A 20,169-nucleotide genomic window follows, 5' to 3' on the forward strand; every position below is an offset into this window, starting at 1 on the left:
GGTCAAAATGTAAGAAGTCTCACTCCTCACAGAAGTAGGTCACATCGGCCGACATCATGTCAGCAGTCTGCATGCTGTCAGAGAAGCTCTCTTCTATAGCCAGCTGTCTAGAGCCCAACTCTGCTCCCACAGCGCGGCCCCAGATCCGGATCCTTTGCCTGCACAACGTGACCCAGTTCCACATCTGCATCCGGATTCACATCCGCATCAACATCCGGATCCACATATCAACATCAGGATACGATCCACATATTAGGCCTGCCTTCCAATCAGTCTATGGCTGAGGCCTCTTCATATGCTTCCTTCAAGTGTCACTCCACTAGGTTGGAGACATCAATGCTGATATTTCCTGAACTTCCACTCGACTGCTCATGCGTTGAGATGTTTTAAGTTCTTGCCAGTGCTAAACAATGGAGTCCTTACCCACCCAGGGCCTCAACTTATTTCCAGTTTGTTAGGGAGGACTTTGATAATTTCCTCTATGTCCCTGAGATTTCAACAGAGGCTAAAGATAAACTTTCCTCTGACACTCACAAACCTACAGGAAAGTTTCCATCTAAAGACAAGGACAAGTGTGTCGTCGAGTCTACTCTTGCTAAACTCGACAAAGCCTCACGACATAGCCTTCGCTGCACCGTGTTTATGGCACTCCTCTCCGAGTATTTGGCCTGAGTATGTGATGAAGATTCACCAGTTACTTCTGACCTGGCAGCTGTCACACTTCAAGTGCTTGATGAGAGCGTCAACTCTATCTTCAAGCAGTTCGTTCGGATCTTCGTTCCCGCCACTTCTGCACGTAGATCCAACCCTTTAGATGCCATGAACATTCCCTTCGAGGGAGTCAAGTCAGATCTTCCTCTTTATGGCAAGGACCTTTTCGCAGGGAAGTTCATGGAGATGATGGAGTCTGAAGTTAATTGACTGACACAACACGTAAACTTAGCTTCCGCAACCTTCCACTGGTGCACAGTGGGCCGGTTCAAGGTCAAACTGCGCCAAAATAGGTGAAATGTGATTGTTTCAAAAATCAATGCTGTGGTTTTTTTTAGTTTCCAATGGTCCAGGGCTACTTTACATGCACAAATTCACGACCGGAAATCTTTATCACGGGCGATATTCTGATTTATTTACTAAAAATTATAACATTTCTAATGTGGGTAATAAAACTTGACATCTAATTTAACTTACTGACATGGTCGCTATGCAAAAGATAACGCCATGGAAATTAGCTTGGATGTTGTTTACAAACTACATTTTATGAAAATAAGATTCATAACTAAAAAAGCTCCAAATGTCAAGTAAAATGCGTTTAAATTTGCATTATTTTTTCACATGCAAAGAAAATATATATTCCCGCCAATTCCCGCTTTAGCTTTCATATTTTCCAAAAGCCTGAACCTTCAGGAACAATTTAAAAAAAGACTGGTAGCAACTTTTTGCGACTTTTTAAGATATACTATTCTAAAGTGGTACCGGTATGCGAGATGCTCCGATGTGCCTGTTTGGACTCAACCGCATGTAACGACATGTGCGTGTGACAGGTTGCATTTCCCTCGAGGCTTCTACAACTACAGCAAAAACCAACACGCTCTGTAGACATGGTCGTCCTTCATTTGTTTGTAGTCATTAGGTAGACAGAAAACCATAAACATGTCAACAACAATGATTAGAAGAAGCATTTTGTATACATTTCTAGCCCATCAATACCTGTTTAAACTCAAGCACTCATTTAAGTTCCAAACTGCCTATGATCATTGATGTATTTTTGACCCCAAAACACTTGTAGGCCTAATGGCTTCGTAGTGAGGCATGGTGTATTCCCATGCGGTTCTCACCCAAGCAGCATTATCATCCGAAGAAAAGCATGGGGTATCTGTTTAAAATCAAATATATTCAAAGTCCCAACTGTCAGTGATTCTTGACGTGTGTGATCCAGGGGCAAGGCTGAAGGTCCTTGAATTAACCGATTTGAAGCCAAACCCCTTGAAAGCCCAGTCGATAATTGCAAGTTGTCACTAGTTGAGTATAAATGCAATGTCGGGACCAAGTCAATTTCATTCAATAATTTCATGAATTCAGCATGGCATCCATACCTAGAAAGCTGCTAACTGAAGCTATCAGGTCTTCAGGGTATCTATCCAACACTGAAGTCTCATTTGGGAGATGTATGTTTTTTTTTCTCTGAATATCACGGTATCCAGCAATTAGACATTCCAGAGGAAATTCAAGAGAAGATTAAATCAACCATGTACAGTTTTCTGTATAGATTGAAGGGAAAATGGATCGCTTGTAGCCGCAACAAATCTCAGTTCGAGAGGAAAAATGGAGAGTGGTTACAAGCAGAGGTGTTGTTCCCACTGGAAGTTTATCATTGGCTCTCTAAAGGGAAAGAAGTTTCTAGGTCTGATGAGGGAGCATCTGGTTCAGGAGCAGGTTGACCCAGTAAGGATTGGACTTTACTTTCCAAGCGATTGAAACACCGAAGGGCCCAAACACTGCTGCAGGAAAGTGAGCACCGGGAGCTTCTTTTGCAGCTTCTCAAGGAGCTTATGGGAGGAACCCAGACTTGAAATATGTCCTTCAATTTACCATTCAGAGTCTGTCAAAACCTGCAAAGCTAAGAAAACTAATTTCATCACCCCCACCTGCACCTGAGAAGTTCACTCCAGGCGAGGCACTTGCCCTTTTAATTGAAACCGGTTTGACAAAGTCAGCGTATCAAACCTTGAGAAAAGATGCCAAAGAGAAAAAGGCAGATGTCTACCCACCTTACAATGCTGTTTGAGAAGCAAAGCAGAAGTGCTACCCAAAAAATAAAGATGTGAGCAAAGAGTCGGCCAAAGTGTCTCTACAAAGTCTTCTAGATCATACAGCCCTTCATATATGGGAACAACAACAGGACAAGGTCCATGAACTAATTGAGAAGGTACCAAAAGATGAACGTCCCCTCTTTCTGGACTTAATTTGCAAATGGGGTTTTAATGGCTCATCAGGTCAAAGTGAGTATAAACAAAGATTCACAACCACAGAACAGTCTGATGATTCGAGTTGGTTTTGCACCACACTTGTACCATTGCAACTGAAATAAAGGGAACAAGTGATATGGGAAAACCCTGTTCCTTCATCTACGCGCTTTTGTCGGCCAATCAATCTACAATACAAAAAAGAAACACAAGAGCTATCCCTGGAAGAACATCAGAACAAGGAGACAGAAATCCAGCAACTTCAACCTATAGCAGTTGATCTTGACGTTCAAGTAGAAGGCGAATTAGCTACAAAGGAGACCGTCTACGTCAAGTACAATCTTCACTTCACCATGGTTGACCAAATCAATGCAATTACTAAAACTTCTTCAACTATGCGGTGTTACATTTGCGGGGCCACACCTAGTCTGGTCTACCCCAGTCTACACTAGCCCCCTTACAGAGAGTCCAAAATTGTGCTGCCAGGATTCTCACCGGAACTAGAAAGTCTGATCATATAACTCCGGTGCTCATGGAACTTCATTGGCTCCCAGTAAGATATCGAATAATTTACAAGCTATGTCTTCTTGTTTATAAATGTATTAACGGTCAGTGTCCAAACTACTTAAATGAATTAATTGTTAGTACTAGATCTGTTTCCCACAGATCCACTCGCCAGTCCCAAGATGCAACGAGGTTATACTGTCCAAAAGCTAAGTTGTCTTTGTATGGTGACAGAGCGTTCTCCGTTGTTGCCCCACGAGAGTAGAACAAGCTGAATAGAACCCTTAGGGAAGCTGAGTCTGTCAGCGAATTTAAATCCGGATTAAAGACTCATCTTTTTAAGCAAGCGTTTTTTTAATCTAATTGTCCAAATTCCCTTTTTGAGGTAGACATATTTTACAGATCTTTGGATCATTTTAAAACTTTTTAATTGCTAATTTTTATTGTTTACAAAAATTGTTTTACTATTTTTGTTGTTTTTAGTGTAATTGTGTTGTACTAGTTTTAACCAGTGTCTTAACTTTTTGGAAAGGGCCCTGGAGCACGATTTTATCATGGACGGGCGCTATATAAATACTAACTTATTATTATTATTAAGGACTTCAATAATATTCACCATCTTCCACAACCCGTCTCAGACAGATACAAATTTGGACTCTGCACACTACACAAATGGATTCGTTGCTTCGAAATGATGCTTCACATTGCATATAGACTTCCCTTCCAAAAGTGGAGGATACAGTCAGATCAGTCATGGCAGAGAGAAAGAAAAAGATTCACGAACTTTTTGGATCAGAACTTGGGTTGAAAGTTGACCAACCAAAGACAGGATATGAAACTTCAAATGATGGAAATACTGCACGCAGAGTTTTCAACACTGAAACAAAATTCTCCAACATCTGCGGTCTTGACGAGAATGTAGTTCATAGGTTTAACGTAATTCTGATCGCTTTATCCTCAGGACTACCCATAGATCCCGAAAAATTTGGACCCTACTGTTTGGATACTGCAAAGCTGTGCATTGAACTGTATCCTTGGTTCAAAATGCCAGTCAGTGTGCATGTCTTACTGATCCAAGGAGCACAAATAATTTCATCCTCAGTTCTACCGATTGGCATGATGAGCGAAGCCCAAGAAGCTCGGAACAAAGATAACAAGCTCTTTCGGTTGATGTACGCAAGAAAAACGTCAAGGATGCACACAATGAATGACGTTTTTCACAGACTTATGGTAACCGGTGACATTGTAATCAGCAGCAAGTCTGTGTACAACAGGAAAAAGAGAACACCCGTTCCCCCAGAAGTCCGAAAGATGACAAAGGAGCCCGAACTTGTCATTCTTGTAGAAGGAGAATCCTCACCTGCTCCAACCCACAACCCAAGTGAGCCTTCAGAGAGTGATTCGTCATAAGGTAAGTTATTACAAACTATAGCAGCCTTCTGTGCAGGTAAGTTTCCTCATCCTACAAATCACCTGTACTATAAATAACAATGCAAGAAATGCTTTGTTCCCTCTGATGACATAAAGTGAACATGCATAATTCTGCTTTCTAACCAATATTGCCTAAAACTATATTTTGTTTTGACGCGCTTAGAATATAAGTGTTAATATGAACTACTAAATAACAAACACAAACAGGCAGAAATGAGTTACGCCGCAAAATGAATGATTATTGGTATATTCTTATGTTTACTTAGAATTAATTTTCTTCATTTTTTATGGTTTCATACCTTGGCAAAATAAATATTTTGTAGATTTGGTCATAGTGGTGAATAAAATTTGTTAATTTGTTCAGTTCTGATTGTTTTCATTTTGAAAACAATGATCGGGTGGTAATAAAAAATCAAAATCAAAATTATAATGGTTATAAAATATTATGAACATTGCTTCAAATGAGATAATAAACAATTGACATACATTTGCATAACAATTAAAATACCTAAAAACTTAAAGAAGACATTTGCAAATTCTCGTCAAAAACACAATACAAGACGCACTCATATTTCAGCCAATAAAATTCAGCATCTAAATGACGTCACAGCATTTTGGAATTATGTCTATTGTCTTTTGCAGGTCATAAAACCCCCAATACCTTCATATTAGCACATATAAATCGCAAAACAATTTTGGCACAGTTTGACCTTGAGCTGGCCCACTGTGCGGTGGCTCCACCTTGCCAATCTCGTCCCGATAATTGCCAGGCTTGACCCTTCAGACCCCCACGTCATGAGAGTTATGGTTTCTTTCGCGCCTTTTGTGATACCAGTCACTAGATGAATCACGGCCATCCATTCTCCTCTTGGCCTACCAAGCCACCCCAGAGGAGCTTCAAAGGAGGAACTACTGAGCCGCGCTACCCCCGACCTTCTGGGGGTAGGCGTCGTTGACTATTTAGATTTGCCTCCGCCTGCCGATCTCAGACCCGTCGGCAGGCGAAATCAACTCTTCACAGGGTCTTGGAAGAGAGTCACATCGAACAGCTGGGTGCTCGCAACCAATCGTTACTGATATGCCCTCGAATTCACGAGCACCCTTCCGTTTGTACCTATCCTCTGTCCGACTTCAGTTCCTTTCAACAAAAACAAATGACAGGCACTGAAGTCAGAGATACACTCTCTCCTTCGGAAATGTGCTATCCGCCCGGTTCCCAAATCTCAAGCAAACAAGGGCTTCATCTCGACATTCTTCCTCACTCCAAAGAAAGAACTCAACAGCTGGCATCCTATTATCAACCTCAAACCTCTGAACCGCTTTATACGCCCGAAGAAATTCAGCATGGAGACCCTTTAGACGGTCACCCAATCTCTACAGGTTCCATGCTTGGCTTCTTCCACAGACTTGAAAGAAGCCTACCTCCACATTCCAATTCACCCACGAAGGTACAAATACCTTCCCTTCCTGTACAATGGGAACCTCTTTGAATTCACGGTTCTCCCCTTTGGCCTCTCCACTTCACTGAAGGTGTTCTCAAGGGTTGCAAAGATCGTTGCTGCTCACCTTCGAAAGTGGGACGTCATGCTGTTCCAGTACCTGGATGACTGGCTGATCGTCGGCAGATCGTTTCATGAACCCGAGACTTCTACCTGCCTTACTTACGACGTCACAAATAAGCTGGGCTTCATCATCAACCACAAGAAGTCGAATCTTGCCCCAACACAATACCCGATGTATCTAGGGGCATCTATCGACCTTCAATGAGGCATAATCTCACCGAAGACCGAACACATCAACAATCTTCTTGACTGCGTGAAAGTCTTTTCTACCAAGCAGTCTGCTCTGGCCCGTGCCTGGCTCGATCTCCTGGGCTTGATGGCCAGCATGGTGAACCTCATTCCCTCTGCAAGCTGCACATGCGCCCACTACAACTACATCTCTTAGTGCTCTAAAGGCCCTAATGGGACTCAATCAATCTCTGGGTACCCATATCAGACTTCATCTGCCCCCATCTTCAGTGGTGGTTAGTGAAGGAGCACTTTTCTCTCGGAGTTCCCTTCCCCTATGTGAACCCGGCAATAACCCTAAAATCGGATGCTTCTCATCTGGGCTGGGGAGTCTCTCTACCGCCCCTTCAAGCGTCGGGAACATGGGACCTCCAGCTCCAAGGGAGTCACATCAGTATACTGGAACTTCAGGCCGTATTCAATGCACTGAAAGCTTTCCGCCCAAGCATTATAGGCAAACGAGTCCGCGTCTGTTTGGACAACTCCACAGTGGTGTCATACATCAATCGCAAGGGAAGCACACATTCTCCCCACCTATGCCTCCTGACGAGACAGATATTCCTTTAAGCCCAGGATTATGGCATCCACCTCCAGATGACTCATATTCCTGGTGTTGACAATGCCATAGCAGATGCTCTCTCTCGGGGGAAAAGTACGTCCCACGGAGTGGACATCACACACCAGTGTAGTCAAACAGATCTTTGCCGAAGTAGAAAAAACCGAACATCGATCTTTTTGCCTCTGCGGAGAATGCCCAACTGCCAGTGTTCTGCACTAGGTTTTACCACCCGAAAGCCTGGGCAATGAATGCTCTTCAAATCAATTGGGAAGGGATGTTGGCCTACGCTTTCCCTCCAATATCCCTAATACCCGCAGTTCTCTCCAAGATTGAAAGGGAACGCTGCCGTGTCCTTCTCATCGCCCCTTTTGGCCATGCTTCCTCGTCTGACAAGACTTCTCGTCTGGGTACCGGTGATCCTTTCCGACGGACCGGATCTGCTACATCAGCCAAAGTCGGGCATGCTTCACCCTCATCTAACGTCGCTACACCTCACCTATTGGCTATTGTCAAACAGTCCTTCAGATCAGCAGGACTTTCTGATGAAGCTGCTGAAATGGCCTCAAAGAGTCGACGCCAGTCTACATGCAACATCTATGACTCCGACAGAAGTTTCTGTAACCTCTATAGCTGACTTCTTCATGCACATGTTCAAATCAGACCTCCAGGTTTCAACTATCCGTAACTACCGGTCAGCCATTGCGGCTATACATGATGGCTTCCCAGATGGTTCGACTGTGTCCGACAATACTGCTCTTAAACATCTACTCCGGGGGATGTTTCTTCCCAGCTAACACATAACGTTGCCACAACGTTATGAAACATTGCGTTAAGGTTGTCATTTGGTCATGTGCCACGATGACATTACAGCAACGTTACCACAACCTTTGAGTGTTCAGTCAATGGTTGTATAAATGTTGTATTCTGGTTATTTTCACAACGTCCTTTGAAAGTTGCCATATAACATTGTGTTGACATTGTGCGATGATAGTTTCTCTAAGTTGAAAATAAGTCATACTCTAACGTCGTGTAAACGTTTAAGTAGGTTTCTGAATAACGTTGCTATTTAGTTGTCGGTATTACGTTGCCATAAGGTTTTAAGTATACGTTTCTTGAAAACGTTGTCATTACGGTGTCCTGATGTCGTCTCATGTAGGTTATTCCATGACGTTGCTATTAAGTTGCCAAAAGCACTTTGTCATAATGTTGTAATGTGGTATTTTGAAATGTTGCTGTAATGTTTTAATCTTGACGTTGTGATGACGTTGAAATGTGGGTGTTTTCATAACGTTGTCGAAATGTTACCTGTTTTTATGTTACTATGACGTAGTGCCTAGGTATTTTCAGAACGTTGCCATTATGTTGGATTTCAGCATTGTGATTACGTTGTACGAAGGTATTTTCATAATGATGCTTTTAAGTGGCAAAGATAGGTTTTCATTATGTTGTGGGTTTTTATCTTCTTTGTGACCCTCTGAAGGGTGTTATAAATAATGGGATGTGCTATCCCAGTAATTAAACAAGTTGTCATTACTTCCTTACCTCCTCTGGAGTAATTGCATTCTTGGGCTCAGTGTCAGCCATCATCTTGATACTGCCATCACCACAAGGTTCATAGCCTGGCTTACTCTGGTAGTAGGCAATCAGTTTTTCAACTGTTTTGTCTGACCTGCGATCATCCACAAATTTAGGTTATGCCATTGTTAGCAGTAATGCATTGATGAGTGGATTTGTGCTCAGTACTATTAAAAGTGGATGAGTCGTAGTTTCAATACTCAGCATGGTGCGGCACTACTATTGTTTCCTTGGATGAGCTTTCATCAGCTTAAAAAACATTAACAGTGGAAAGGGCCAATTCTGCAATACTTCACAAGGAAACTATTATTTACCGCTTTTTTGTCTTCACTCCTTTAAATTTTTTGGAGTGGGTTTCTTTTGGAGTGCAGTTTCCCCCTTGCAATGCCCATGGAGTCCAGTGACATTTTCGGGTGTATTTAGAATGCAGTTGCTGTCGTGGCCCTTTCAATATCAGTTTGACAATGTTTCATTAAGTCTTATTTGCAAGTAGCACCAGGCAGAAACACGATTTTTTGTCAGTCAGTTGTCATTTATATGCAGTTTTCCTAAACGGATTTGATCTCCGATCTCTAATTCCTAAATTACACCCCAAAATCAATTAAATTAAACTCACCGTACGTAAGATTCTGGAAGAACCTTAAGAGTTAGTCCGGAGGAGACATCTAGGCCTTGAATGGGTAAAGAGAAATTCAACATTTTGCATATTAGGTAAGATTTGATTTAATTTAATCCCTTTTCAAGGTAAATCACCCAAAATATAAAAGAATTCAATCAGAATATTCAAGGCAAGAAGAGGTGGTAAAACATAAATAGCCAAAGCCTGTGTAAGACATATCATGCATAACAAAACAGACAAGTTATAGAGTATATGTAGAAATGATAAATACTGAAACTGAATATTAGTATGAAATAAGAATGGAAGACGTGACAATAAAAAAATGAAAGAAAATTAGTTAACAAGATTAGATAATTTAGAGGGCATAATATTTTCTTTCAAAAAGGTTAACTTTAGTTAAAAGCACTGTAAAAGCTTAATCCTTTAGAGACTGCAGAAGAGTAATTCATACTTAAGGTAAATTCCAGAGAATTTAACATTGTTTTAAAGACAGATGTTGTGTGTTGGGGTATGTTAAAATATAACTCCACATGCTTAATTAATGTAATTATTAAATTGCCATTATTTATAAACAATAAAGCAATATACTGCAGCAGTATTTGCAATCAAACAAAAACATTCTCATAGTAATCCTCAGCCGAAGTTGAGAGCCAACCAGTCATTAAGATCGAAAACAGTGCGTGGAATAAAAACACGTACAAAACATATTTAGAAAAAAAATGCAACTTTAATCTCATGTCACGTGACCCCTGATGATTTCATTATGACAATTTTGTTTTGGGACCCCCCTTCTACCTGGTGGACTAAGAGTGTGTACCAATAGAAAGTCAATCGCAAGAGTGTCAAAAGTGTCGAAGTCTGGCTGTTGAAAAAAGTCAACAAACCCTATAGGGAAAATTTAATATTCAAATTCCATAATAAATCATACGACGACGTAATCATGACATCATAAATTTCGGTCTTTTTTTTGTATCAGGATCTTTGTTTGATGTAACTTTGATGACGTTTGAAAATTGAAAAAATATCAAAAGGGTGTCTTCAAAAGATACAGAGATGTAAAGGATGCACCTTTAGTGTCATGTGACTTGTCGAATGATGACGTCATCATCACCTCAATTTTCGTCTATAGCACATCCCCTTCGAGATATCTGCAGTTTCAACCAGATGGAACATGTTCTTTAGGAGATGTTGGGCTTTAAAGGATGTCATGTGAATTGTCAAACTGATGACGTCATCCACAAGGTCACGTTTCGTGTTGTTACATCAGAGTTGTTTACCTGTGTACCTTTTTATATAATAAATCCCTGTGCGCACGCCCCTGTGAACATAGAATCGTCCATAGGTTTTGTCCAATCAACGGTTCTCTTTTCCCCATACACTTACTGTAGCCATGTCAGTCACAGGAAACCCCTAGCGGTCTTACGTAAGCTGTTTTTATTGTCAGCCATGGTTATTGTTTGAATACTGTCTAGTGCACTACCTTATTTTCATAAGAAAACACCCCTTTTTTTGATCCATTGTGTTCTATAGGGCTATGTTAGTGAGAGACAGTTGTTATTTTTGATTGCTTGAGAGAGACAGAGTGAAGTGGGGAGTCTTAGATATTGTGGCAGTAGAAATCAAGCACTGAACCTGAATCCAGCAGCGTTAGCTTGATCGTGTACGATTCACTGAGGACGGGAGAATTCAGTCCCTGTTCCTCTGACAGGAAATCATTCAAGATCGACCAGTGAGTTTGGGCAAACACCAGCCAATCTCCCACCATTGTCCTGATCATCTTGGCCAGCAACAATCTGCCTCCTTTGATCACAGATCTTGAGAAATAACAGTAAGTATTCAAATGTGATGTTTTTTATAGGGATGATTTTGCTTAAATTAAAACTAATCCTGTTGATTTTAATTGAAACTAAGAAACTGTATATAGTATATTGCCTGAGACGAGATGGTTTGAATAATTTTGAGAAGACTCAGTGGGTTTTGGATGAATTGTTATGCACGTAGATGGCTGTTTGGAACAAGAAATGCAGAAATCTGCATGTAATCACCGGGCTCTGAACAATTCGACTGGAGGCCACATCTGCTGGGAAGACGAGAATCGTGGGAAAACAGAGCTACGTTACCTGGAACCTTGACTCACTACCTTTGTGCAGCCTGAGCCCAGTCAGCGTTGCAAACAGATATAGTTTGGGTGATATTTTCATGACTGAATGTGTTTTATGACTTTGCAATTTTTATGACAATTTGTTTCTGGTAAAGTTGTATTCGTCACTCTCACAATATCCACACAAAAGTAATGGGAACTGGATATGATTTAAATGTAATACTAAATGCAAGTTAAGAAGTAACAAGGGTGAAGAATTGAGTTGAATCTATGACACGGAGAGTTGTACAAATAAGAACTAGAACTCTGTGTCAAAAAATAAGAACTAGAACTCTGTGTCAAAGGTGACAAACATAAATGACGAAAATGGGTCCCAATGAAAAACAAAGTCGTCTGCTAGAATAAATTTTCAGGCCGACGACCATTATGTCACTATAGACTTTATGCCTCTGACGTCATCTATCTTTAGTAACTGTAGGGTACCCTCGCCCAGAGGACAAGCAACCGTTCTGATCTGTGGTATGGTCACGGTACGGTACGTACATCGAGCTACGGTCAGGTCACTTGCCACTCGGAGCTTTGATTCGTTGCCTTTCTTGTAAGGTTATCTTATATTATTTGTGTCTGAAAACACTGAATATGGTAAATTTCTGTTGTGTTGTTGGTTGCTCTAACCATAGTAATAGAGATAAAGGAGTGTCCTTTTTCTGTATTCTGGCTGTGCTTGAACACCAAGGGGAGCACTCGGCAAAACTCTCTAAACTGCCACGAGACAAGTGGCTGGCAAACATAAAACGTGAAGAATGGCAACCGTCAAAATCATCACGCGTGTGTTCGGCCCACTTTTTCAGTGGTAAGTAAGCCTATCATTGACAAAACTAATGCTTAAAAATGCCCATTAAGCACGCTTCATCATGATCAAAAAGTTTTCAGATGAGTTGGTCAAAGATGCATCACTCTGTGCGTGTACATCTAACCTAAAAATACGCAAGCATTTTTCGAAACAAGTGGATTAGGCTTAGTCTTTGGCTTTGATGGTTCCAGCCAGCCATTTTGATGCAGAATTCCAAACAGCATGCCAAGACTCCAAAGGAAACTAGCGAAACCAAAGACCAAGCCTAATCCTGGGCCCGATTAAATTCAACTACCCTTTGGCCATTGTGGTATGTAGTACCCTGTCTTGCTCATGCGTTTAGGTGATAGGTTAGTGATCTGTATCTATGGTAAGGCCTAATACTAGCCTACCCTATGCCAGGGTTCATGATAGTTCACTCCTACCTCTGTGCTCTCAGTAACAACTGTCCTTTTCTCCATTGAAAAAAAAATCTGGTTAATTCTGGGGCCTTTAACTATTGAAAAAACTATTGAAGAAATTATTTGGTTGATGACTGGACATGTTTGTTTTAATTTTTCCATTTGTGAGCTCCCCAATGTACAACCTCATGCATCATGCTGCATTTTATAAGGGGCCATTAATCTGCCAAAAAATTAATAAATAACTATTTTCTTTGGGTGGCAGCAAATCTTACTTCTTTTTTCTTTTTATGGTACTTCTTCCATTAGCACTGAGCTGTTCTTCTACATTCACTGGTGTCATTGTTTCAAAATAGGAAAGTTCAGCTGGCAATTTTATTTTGAATAAAGCAATTGAGCTGAACAGTTAACCCAAGAGTAGTTGAGCTCAGCATTGGATGAGATTCCCTGGCTGTCTTTCCGTTTTTATTTTTATGATTTTATTGAGGAGTTTATAGACTTTAATGAAAAACTGTTTTATATATCCAGGAAGAAGTTTGACCTGATTCATTTTCGACATTGTTTTTGTATCATTTCATGTTTAACAGGAAAACCAGCCTATTTACACCAAGTGGACCATTTTGACTGGGCCCCAACCAAGAACGTGGGCTACACCAGAGTACCCCAGAACCAGGACACGTCAGCACGCTACAGTAGGTTGAAGCAGCGGAAGAGGAAAGCAGATGATGTTGCAGCTGCATCAGCACTGCTTGAGCTGCAGCAGACAGGCAGAAGAAACACTCAAGAACCTCCGTTGACACAAGATATGGGAACAGCGACTCAGACCAGCTTGTCATCAAATGACATTATTGCCTAAGAGGAGAGAATTGACCAGCTCAAAAGAGATAATATGGCACTTTGATCGGAATTGTCCGACACTAAGGAGCAACTAAAATCCTCAAGCCTTAATGAGAATGACTTCAAAGGGGGCAATTCTAAACTTAAAAGTTCTACACAGGACTCCCTTGTTGGGGAGCTTTTCTTGCCATGTTTAATCTTATTGCCTCTACTCTGCCCAGCAGTGGGAAGCTTTCTTAATTCAGTAGAGTGTTGCTTTTCCTAATGAAGATGCGATTTAATTTGTTTGATGAAGATTTAGGTTACAGGTTGGAGTCAGCCAGTCGACTGTTTCACGGAACTTCTATAGAATCCTTGACATAATGGCTGTTAAGTTGGATAGCATAATTCACTGGCCAGGTAGAGAATCCTTAAGGTTAAGCATGCCATACTGCTTTCCAAGATTTTTCAAAAAATGTGCTGTGATAATAGACTGTACTGAGATTTTCATTGAGCAGCCACCTGACTTGCTAGCAAGGGCACAGGTTTGGAGTAACTATAAACACCACTCTACTGTAAAATTTCTTGCAGGTATAACTCCGCAGGGCTCGATATGTTTTGTAAGTAAGTTTTTGGGGGGACGAGCTAGTGACACAAAAATCACAGAAAACAGTGGACTTATAACAGATTAATCCCAGGGGACTTGGTTTTTGCTGATATACAGGCTTTTTTGTCGGTGAATATTGTGGCATGGCAATGGCCAAAGTCAAACGTCCTCCATTCACCAGAGGTAAAAAACAGTTAGAAAAGGTAGAGGTAGATTGGAGTCGGGAGCTGTCATGTGTGAGGATACATGTGGAACGTGTAATAGGAATAGTTAAGCAGAAGTATACCATCCTTCAAAACCAGTTACCAATAACACTAGTGTTAGAAGTGGAAGCTACTGTGGACAAAATGGTGAAGGTTGTTTGTGCCCTTGTTAATCTCTGCCCAGGGGTAGTTCCAACTGAATAACTTTCAGAAACACATTCTCAAACATTGATGGTCATTAAATTCCTGATTAGAACAGTGTATGTTAAGGTAGTTTTTCTAATAATCATACTTGTCAATTCTAAGAAGCGATTAATTTCTGTGCAGCACTAAGATTTGACAGCCTATAGAAGTTGTTGCCCTATGATTGCCTAAGATTGCAATTAATTGGATGTTTTGAAACCTCAAGAAAGTGGGTCTGCACCCAGAACTTGCCACGATCTGCAACTAAGTTATTTTAAAATGTAAAAACTCAGCAACCAGGAATAATGGCTGAAATATCAAGGTCATTTATTTCACCTTACTGAACTGGCATCATCATTTATATAGTAGGTCTTAAATTCAAATACTGTATGTTTTGAAGGCTTATTATTAAATTGAATTAAACCCAAAACACACTAGGTCCTAGTATAAATCTAGGCATCCAACTACAAAGTAATTCACCAACCATGCCAACAGTTAACAGACATTGTTGGGGGGGGGGCTAATTACTAACGTTATAGTTACTGAGTTTGGAGCAGCAATAACTATAGGGAATGCATTTTGTGGCAAGGCCAGCATGACAAGAGCCTCCAGCGCCCAAGGCTTTTCCTGGAGGGGCTTGAGTAAACCCTAGATTGTAACTAAATTGAAAACCAGAAAAAACAGCCTGACTCTGCCTTGGTGCAGTCAGTAGGCCACAGATCTGGCTGTTTGCGGACTGAATTTGGTGGGGATCAAGTTCAGTTGTAAAATTTATACTTAAGTTAAACTAGAAAGGATCAACGTTCATGACGTTTTGGAAATTTGTTCTCTAATTCCCTTGTTTCTTTCTTTTCTTTGGTTTATTCAAATTAAAACAGACCTAGGCAAACAAGTTTTTACTGGAAAAAGCTGGAGTAATCTTACTCTTATGTCTTCCTTTTTGTGCTGGCTTGGGGTTGAAATCATATAGATGTGATCATGTAGATGTCGTTCCACTGCACATCAGGAATTATTTCCGGTGCAGCCTCCAGCTTTTTTGTATCCATCTGATACGGGTCCCTGTAATATTGTGTACTCGACACAAGCGTGAGTTGTTCTGATGGTTGCTTGGTTTAATGTGTGTCAGATACAGGAGTACAACTATATTATATGCATGTACATTCTATTCGGGTACAATGATTGATGTATAACAGGTGGGCTATTAGGATCCAGAGCAGGGCAGAGCTACAAGGACATTCTAAAATGGGTACTGTTGCTGCGTAGAGTTATGGTGGTCAGGAGTGGATCTTTAAGAGTGCAGGATACTACATCCCTCCTCACCTTAGAATGAACAAGTGTGTATTAGCCTGTGAATGAATAAACCTAGTTGAGGATACAAAACAGGTGTTTGCAAGTCTATTGTTAGGGTCAGTTACTTGGTTGATTTTCTAAAAGGTCCTAAATTCATATAATGCTTTAAGTAGAATATGACAGGAGAGGTTACTCTAATTATAGTATTGTTATTAACACAGTCACTGTTACTGCTTTTGCAAGTTCAGTGTCATTCGTGTCATTGGTAACACAATGATGGTGTTGGTATTAACACAGTTGCAGTTGCTGCTTTCAGTTGCTGCTTTTTTTTCGATTCAGTGTTGTTGATAACACAATGGTGTTGTTGATAACACGATGTTTGTTCATGTTATTACTTGTCTTGCTGATAACACAATTTAGAATGCATTTTCCTCATCGATGTCATCTGGTGAAGTTAGATCCCCGTTCAGCTGTGCTATGCTGATTGAGTTCGCTTGTAGGGTCTGATCCTTCCTGCTTCTGCAATACTTTGCAAAATGGTTCTTCTTGTGGCAAAAGGAGCATGTTTCCCCCTTGGCTGGACACCCCTGGTCCCGGTGAGTGGGTATGTTCCTCCACAGTTGTAGCAGGTTGTTGCTTGCCTTGCGTCTGCTTGCAGCGTAGGTTTGGGATGGCGCTTTGGTAGTTGCTGGACTGCATAGATGGATTGAGTTTTCCCGGCCATGTGATTCAGTTGCGTTGATGCATTCATTGCAGCTCGTATGATGGTAATGGCTTTGTCTAGTGTTAGGTTCGCATCTCTCAGTAGGCGTTTCTGGATGCTTTGATCATTGTGCCCAGGATGATGCGGTCTCGAATGAGTGAATCTCTTAACTCTCCAAACTCACAAGTTTCGGCGAGTGTTTTAAGGGCTGTTACGAATGTTTCAATGGTTTCTCCTTCCAGTTGGCTGCAGCTGTTTAATAAGTAGTGCTCGTATGTTGTATTCTTTTTGCCCTTGCAAAATGTGGCAAATTTGTTGAAGAACTGGTCAAAGTTGTTCTTGTCTCTTTCCTCGGCCCAGGTGAAGGTGTTGTATGTATCGACAGCATTTTGGCAGATAACAGCTGACAGAGTGGCAACTCATGTGGTGTCGTCCTTCTTGTGGACTCCTGTTGCAATGGCAAAATTTGCAAAGTTTTCTGCAAATTTCTTCCAGCTCATTGCCAGGCTGCGATCTGCCATATCTAATGGTGGTGGTGCTAGTATGTCGAATTGTGCCATCGTGATGTGTAGAGGAGAGATTAGCCTGGGATAGTTTATTGGCCCAGCCCAGTAGGACAGATGTGTGTTTTTTTACTTGTGAGAGACAAGTCTCAGCTAGGGAACTAGGTCTGTGCACATGTGGGCTTTGTCCCAAGGAATGTTGTTTATGTAAAACTTTATAGAGGCAGGATATTGGCCGTGTGAGTTTGAAGTGTTGTTTCCTGCACCCTGTACTGACAAGAACACAATGCCATAGGAAGTGTGACAAATGCACTAAGAGGATCACTTCTAGTGAGTAATTTTAGGTGAATTATATATCCTCGGTATAAATTCATGTCTCTGTTTAATTCAAAGTATCAGAATTGTTAGAATTAAACACTTGAGGCAGACCATTGCTTAAGTGAACACCACAATCAGCAAGTGTCCTTTTCTTCCCTTTGTCCACAGTCAAAGATATTGATTCCAGTTTTATCTACTGACACACTCCCCCAAAGGGGGTACTACATCTTTGGAGGCACGAGAGGGATAGATGTGTCCAGTGCCACCCTTTGCGTTCAACCGGACAACATGCATTCATCCAGCAATACGGATTCTATACTACCTGCTACTGCTTGATGATGAGCCAATAACCGGGAGGGACACAGACAGCTGGTGGGAAGACGAGTTGACTGAACGTGTGCAGCACTGGAGAGAGGAGAGGGATCGCCTTACTGGGATTGCCTTGCACCTTTGAACAGGAACTGCAGCTCCAGTGACGTCATCAACCCATCTGTGCCGTTTAATATCCCAAGATGGAATCGCTCGAAATTGTTGGACGGCTGACCACCTGCCTCAGCAGTCTTTCTGTTGAACAACTCCTTGGGGTGTGCCAGCAACTCAAAGCGGATGTTGGAGATGCAGCTGCACAGACCAACTGCTGCCTCCGACTGGCCCGGAAAGTGATCAGCCATCTCAATAGTGATGACATCCAGGACCAGGAAGATGGTGGTCTGGAAATTCTACCAAAGCTAGAGAAATTCATCGAGGGACTGACGCCCCCTGAACCGCCCACATCATGAGTTTGATCCGGCGAGAATTCACAATCTCAGGACAAATCGGGGAACCAGGCCAATAGGATCGCCTAACTTTTGCTAGCCTCACAAACCACATTGAAACAGGGCGAGAGAAAGGCTATTCGGACAGGACATTGTGCATGCCGTCATTCGCGCCATTGTTCCAGGGTCCGAACTCCGCGGTAACTTTGAGGGAAGAAACAAGATCTCTCTCCCAAGCCTGAGACGGATCATTCATTCTCACTACCAGGAACGGGAGGCAACTGAATTGTTTAAGGAGTTATCACAGCTCACACAAGATGCGGAGACGCCACAGGCATTTCTACTTTGAGCATTTAACATCTGACAGAAGGTGATCTTTGCCAGCCAAGAAGTCGAGTCAAAACTGTGCTATGAGCCACAGTTAGTCCATGAGATGTTTTGTCACACTCTACTAACGGGTCTACATAGCGAGGCCATTAAAACAGAGCTCCGCCCTATCTTGATGATCCTGAGACACCAGATGAGGTTTTGTTTGAGAAAATGAATGTTTTCTCAAGTCTGGAATATGAGAGGCGGGCCAAGCTCTATCCGGCCAGATTCACAGCAGTACAGGAAGTTGATGTGGCAGAGCCAAAGCGGAAGGAAAGTCCGAAGCCAGGCATTCTGATGACGGAAATTACTGCCCTCAGAGCTGGCATTGCTAATTTGGCCCCCCTGAATGGTCAAGTAGCTGCACTTCAGCAACAACTACAACAGAAACAAGAACCCCGTCAAGGAGAGCACCAGCGTACCAAACCCCGCCAAGGCTGTGAGAAATGTTCCCGGGAACAACAAAGTGACACCTGCGATCACTGTTATCACTGCGGGTCCTCAGAGCACTTTGCATGTGGATGCAAGCAAAAGAAGAGATCGAAGCCACAGGGAAACGACAGAGGGTTGCTCCCAAGGGACAGGGCGTAGTCCCAGCAGTGGGAATGTCCCAACAACCACAAAACCCTACAAGAGTTAATCAACTGGCGCGCAAAGTGACTACCAAGAGGGCACGAGTCAGGAATCTGGTTGGAAAGAAGTGTGTTGTCCAGTGTATCATCAATGATGTTCCAACAACAGTTCTTTGGGATACAGGTGCCCAAATATCGATACTCAGTCTTTCCTGGGTAAATAGCAACCTAAAGGACACTCCTGACTGACCCATCTCGGAGCTCCTTGACTGTCCTGAGGGGTTAGACTTGAAGGTTGCCAATGTGACCTCAATCCCTTTCTTGGGATGGATTGACGTTAACCTTGCTTTACTAGCAGAGAAGTCCAACAATACCTCCATCCAGTTTCCTGCTCTTGTAACTGAAGACCTCCTCCTCCACCCTATCATCGGTTTCAACGTGATCGAAGAGGCAATTAAGTCCTATGGAAGTGGTGCAAATGATCTCCTGCTGGGGGCCATGACCACCTTGAGATGGGACCGAGCCAAAGTGCTTGTGCAAGTCATACAGATGCCAGAACAAGAAACACTCTGTACTGTGAGGACTGGCAAACCTTCATCCTGCCCTGTAGGGATTTGGGTTAGAAATTGCACCAACCGTGACATCACTCTTCCATGCTGGAGTCAACTCGGCAGTATTGACTTAATCTAGTCAGTACACTCAGTAGACCCGTCCACCTTCTCGGAGTAGAGAGAAAAGCCAGGACCTAAGCAACAGATCAACTCACTTTCTGATTACACCCCAGCTGCAGATGATTGGACACCTCCGGTGGATCTGAGCCATCTCCCACCCTCTCAGATGACTGCAGTTGAAAAAATCTTAAGAGAAGAATCTGCTGCTTTTGCCAGGGACAACACAGACCTCGGGTGTATCAGACACTTGCAGATGAAAATTAAACTTCACGATGAGGAGCCAGTCTGCAAGACATACAACTCCATCCGAAGGCCAATGCATCAAGAGGTTTGTACATACCTATCAGATCTTATCACCCGTGGGTGGATATCCAAGTCCACGT

At 42.1% G+C, this 20,169-nt stretch overlaps 1 protein-coding gene across 1 annotated transcript in view; it reads right to left on the reverse strand.

Annotated features, from left to right (window-relative positions):
• LOC110987819 (peptidyl-glycine alpha-amidating monooxygenase B-like) overlaps positions 1-20,169 on the reverse strand; it is a 138,248-nt gene that overhangs the window by 49,208 nt on the left and 68,871 nt on the right. The window contains exons 5-6 of the mRNA XM_087137264.1: positions 9,439-9,493; positions 8,790-8,916 (exon numbers count right to left, since the gene is read on the reverse strand). Coding sequence (XP_086993390.1) covers positions 8,790-8,916; positions 9,439-9,493 — 182 coding nt within the window. The remainder of the gene's footprint in view (positions 1-8,789; positions 8,917-9,438; positions 9,494-20,169) is intronic.

The sequence above is a fragment of the Acanthaster planci genome, linkage group LG05 (assembly GCF_054643075.1).
Source record: "Acanthaster planci isolate LZ-2023a linkage group LG05, COTS_SCS, whole genome shotgun sequence".
Taxonomy (NCBI): Eukaryota; Metazoa; Echinodermata; class Asteroidea; order Valvatida; family Acanthasteridae; genus Acanthaster; species Acanthaster planci.